General features: G+C 36.8%; 1 protein-coding gene across 1 annotated transcript in view; it reads right to left on the reverse strand.

Annotated features, from left to right (window-relative positions):
- Positions 1-693, reverse strand: part of LOC107626295 (salicylic acid-binding protein 2) — a 12987-nt gene extending 12294 nt beyond the window's left edge. Inside the window, exon 1 of the mRNA XM_016329150.2 lies at positions 65-693. Within this exon, the coding sequence (XP_016184636.1) occupies positions 65-448 (384 nt within the window). The 5' untranslated portion in view covers positions 449-693. The remainder of the gene's footprint in view (positions 1-64) is intronic.

A 711-nucleotide genomic window follows, 5' to 3' on the forward strand; every position in this document is an offset into this window, starting at 1 on the left:
TTTAAAAAAAATAGAAAATTAAAAAAATATATATACTTTTCCCTTCATTTCAAGAAGCATCTACCTTTTCAATGACATAGGATGGTTTGTGTTGAGTGTCCGGCACAAAAGCTGTTAAGAAAACACCAACTGCGACCTTTGTGGGGAATTTTTCCATAGCAAGTGCAATGTTGAGCCCTCCAAGACTGTGACCCACAAGAACCACCTTTTCGTTTGGGGGAAGTGACTCCATAACCTCCAACAAAGGCTCAGAGTACTGAGAAAAAGTATCAACATCTTCGATCTTCTTCAAGTTGGTTCCAGAAGCAGCAAGGTCAAGAACTGTGACCTTGTGGCCTGAAGATTCTAGAAGTGGCTTGATCTTGTACCAACACCAAGCACCATGGCAAGCCCCATGTACCAAAATAAAGTGCTTTATATAATCTGTGTAATTTGTGGTACCACCCATGTTTTGTGTTTGATGATTTGTTGATAATGTTATTCCAAATTGGTTGCAAACAAAATATATATAGAGAAGAGAGGCTAGCTGGTTTTCTTGACTTGGAGTTTAGGTGGTTGAGTTGGTTTTGGATAATAATTCACTTTCACATACATCCAAATTAGACAAGCGCAATTGGGAACAAGTTTGATTTAATGGGGTACATCATTTTGGTAGAGTAATTAATAAGTCTTGAATTGGACACAAATTAATTTTAATATTGTATATGAGAA

This window comes from Arachis ipaensis, chromosome B01 (assembly GCF_000816755.2).
Source record: "Arachis ipaensis cultivar K30076 chromosome B01, Araip1.1, whole genome shotgun sequence".
NCBI classification, from domain to species: Eukaryota; Viridiplantae; Streptophyta; class Magnoliopsida; order Fabales; family Fabaceae; genus Arachis; species Arachis ipaensis.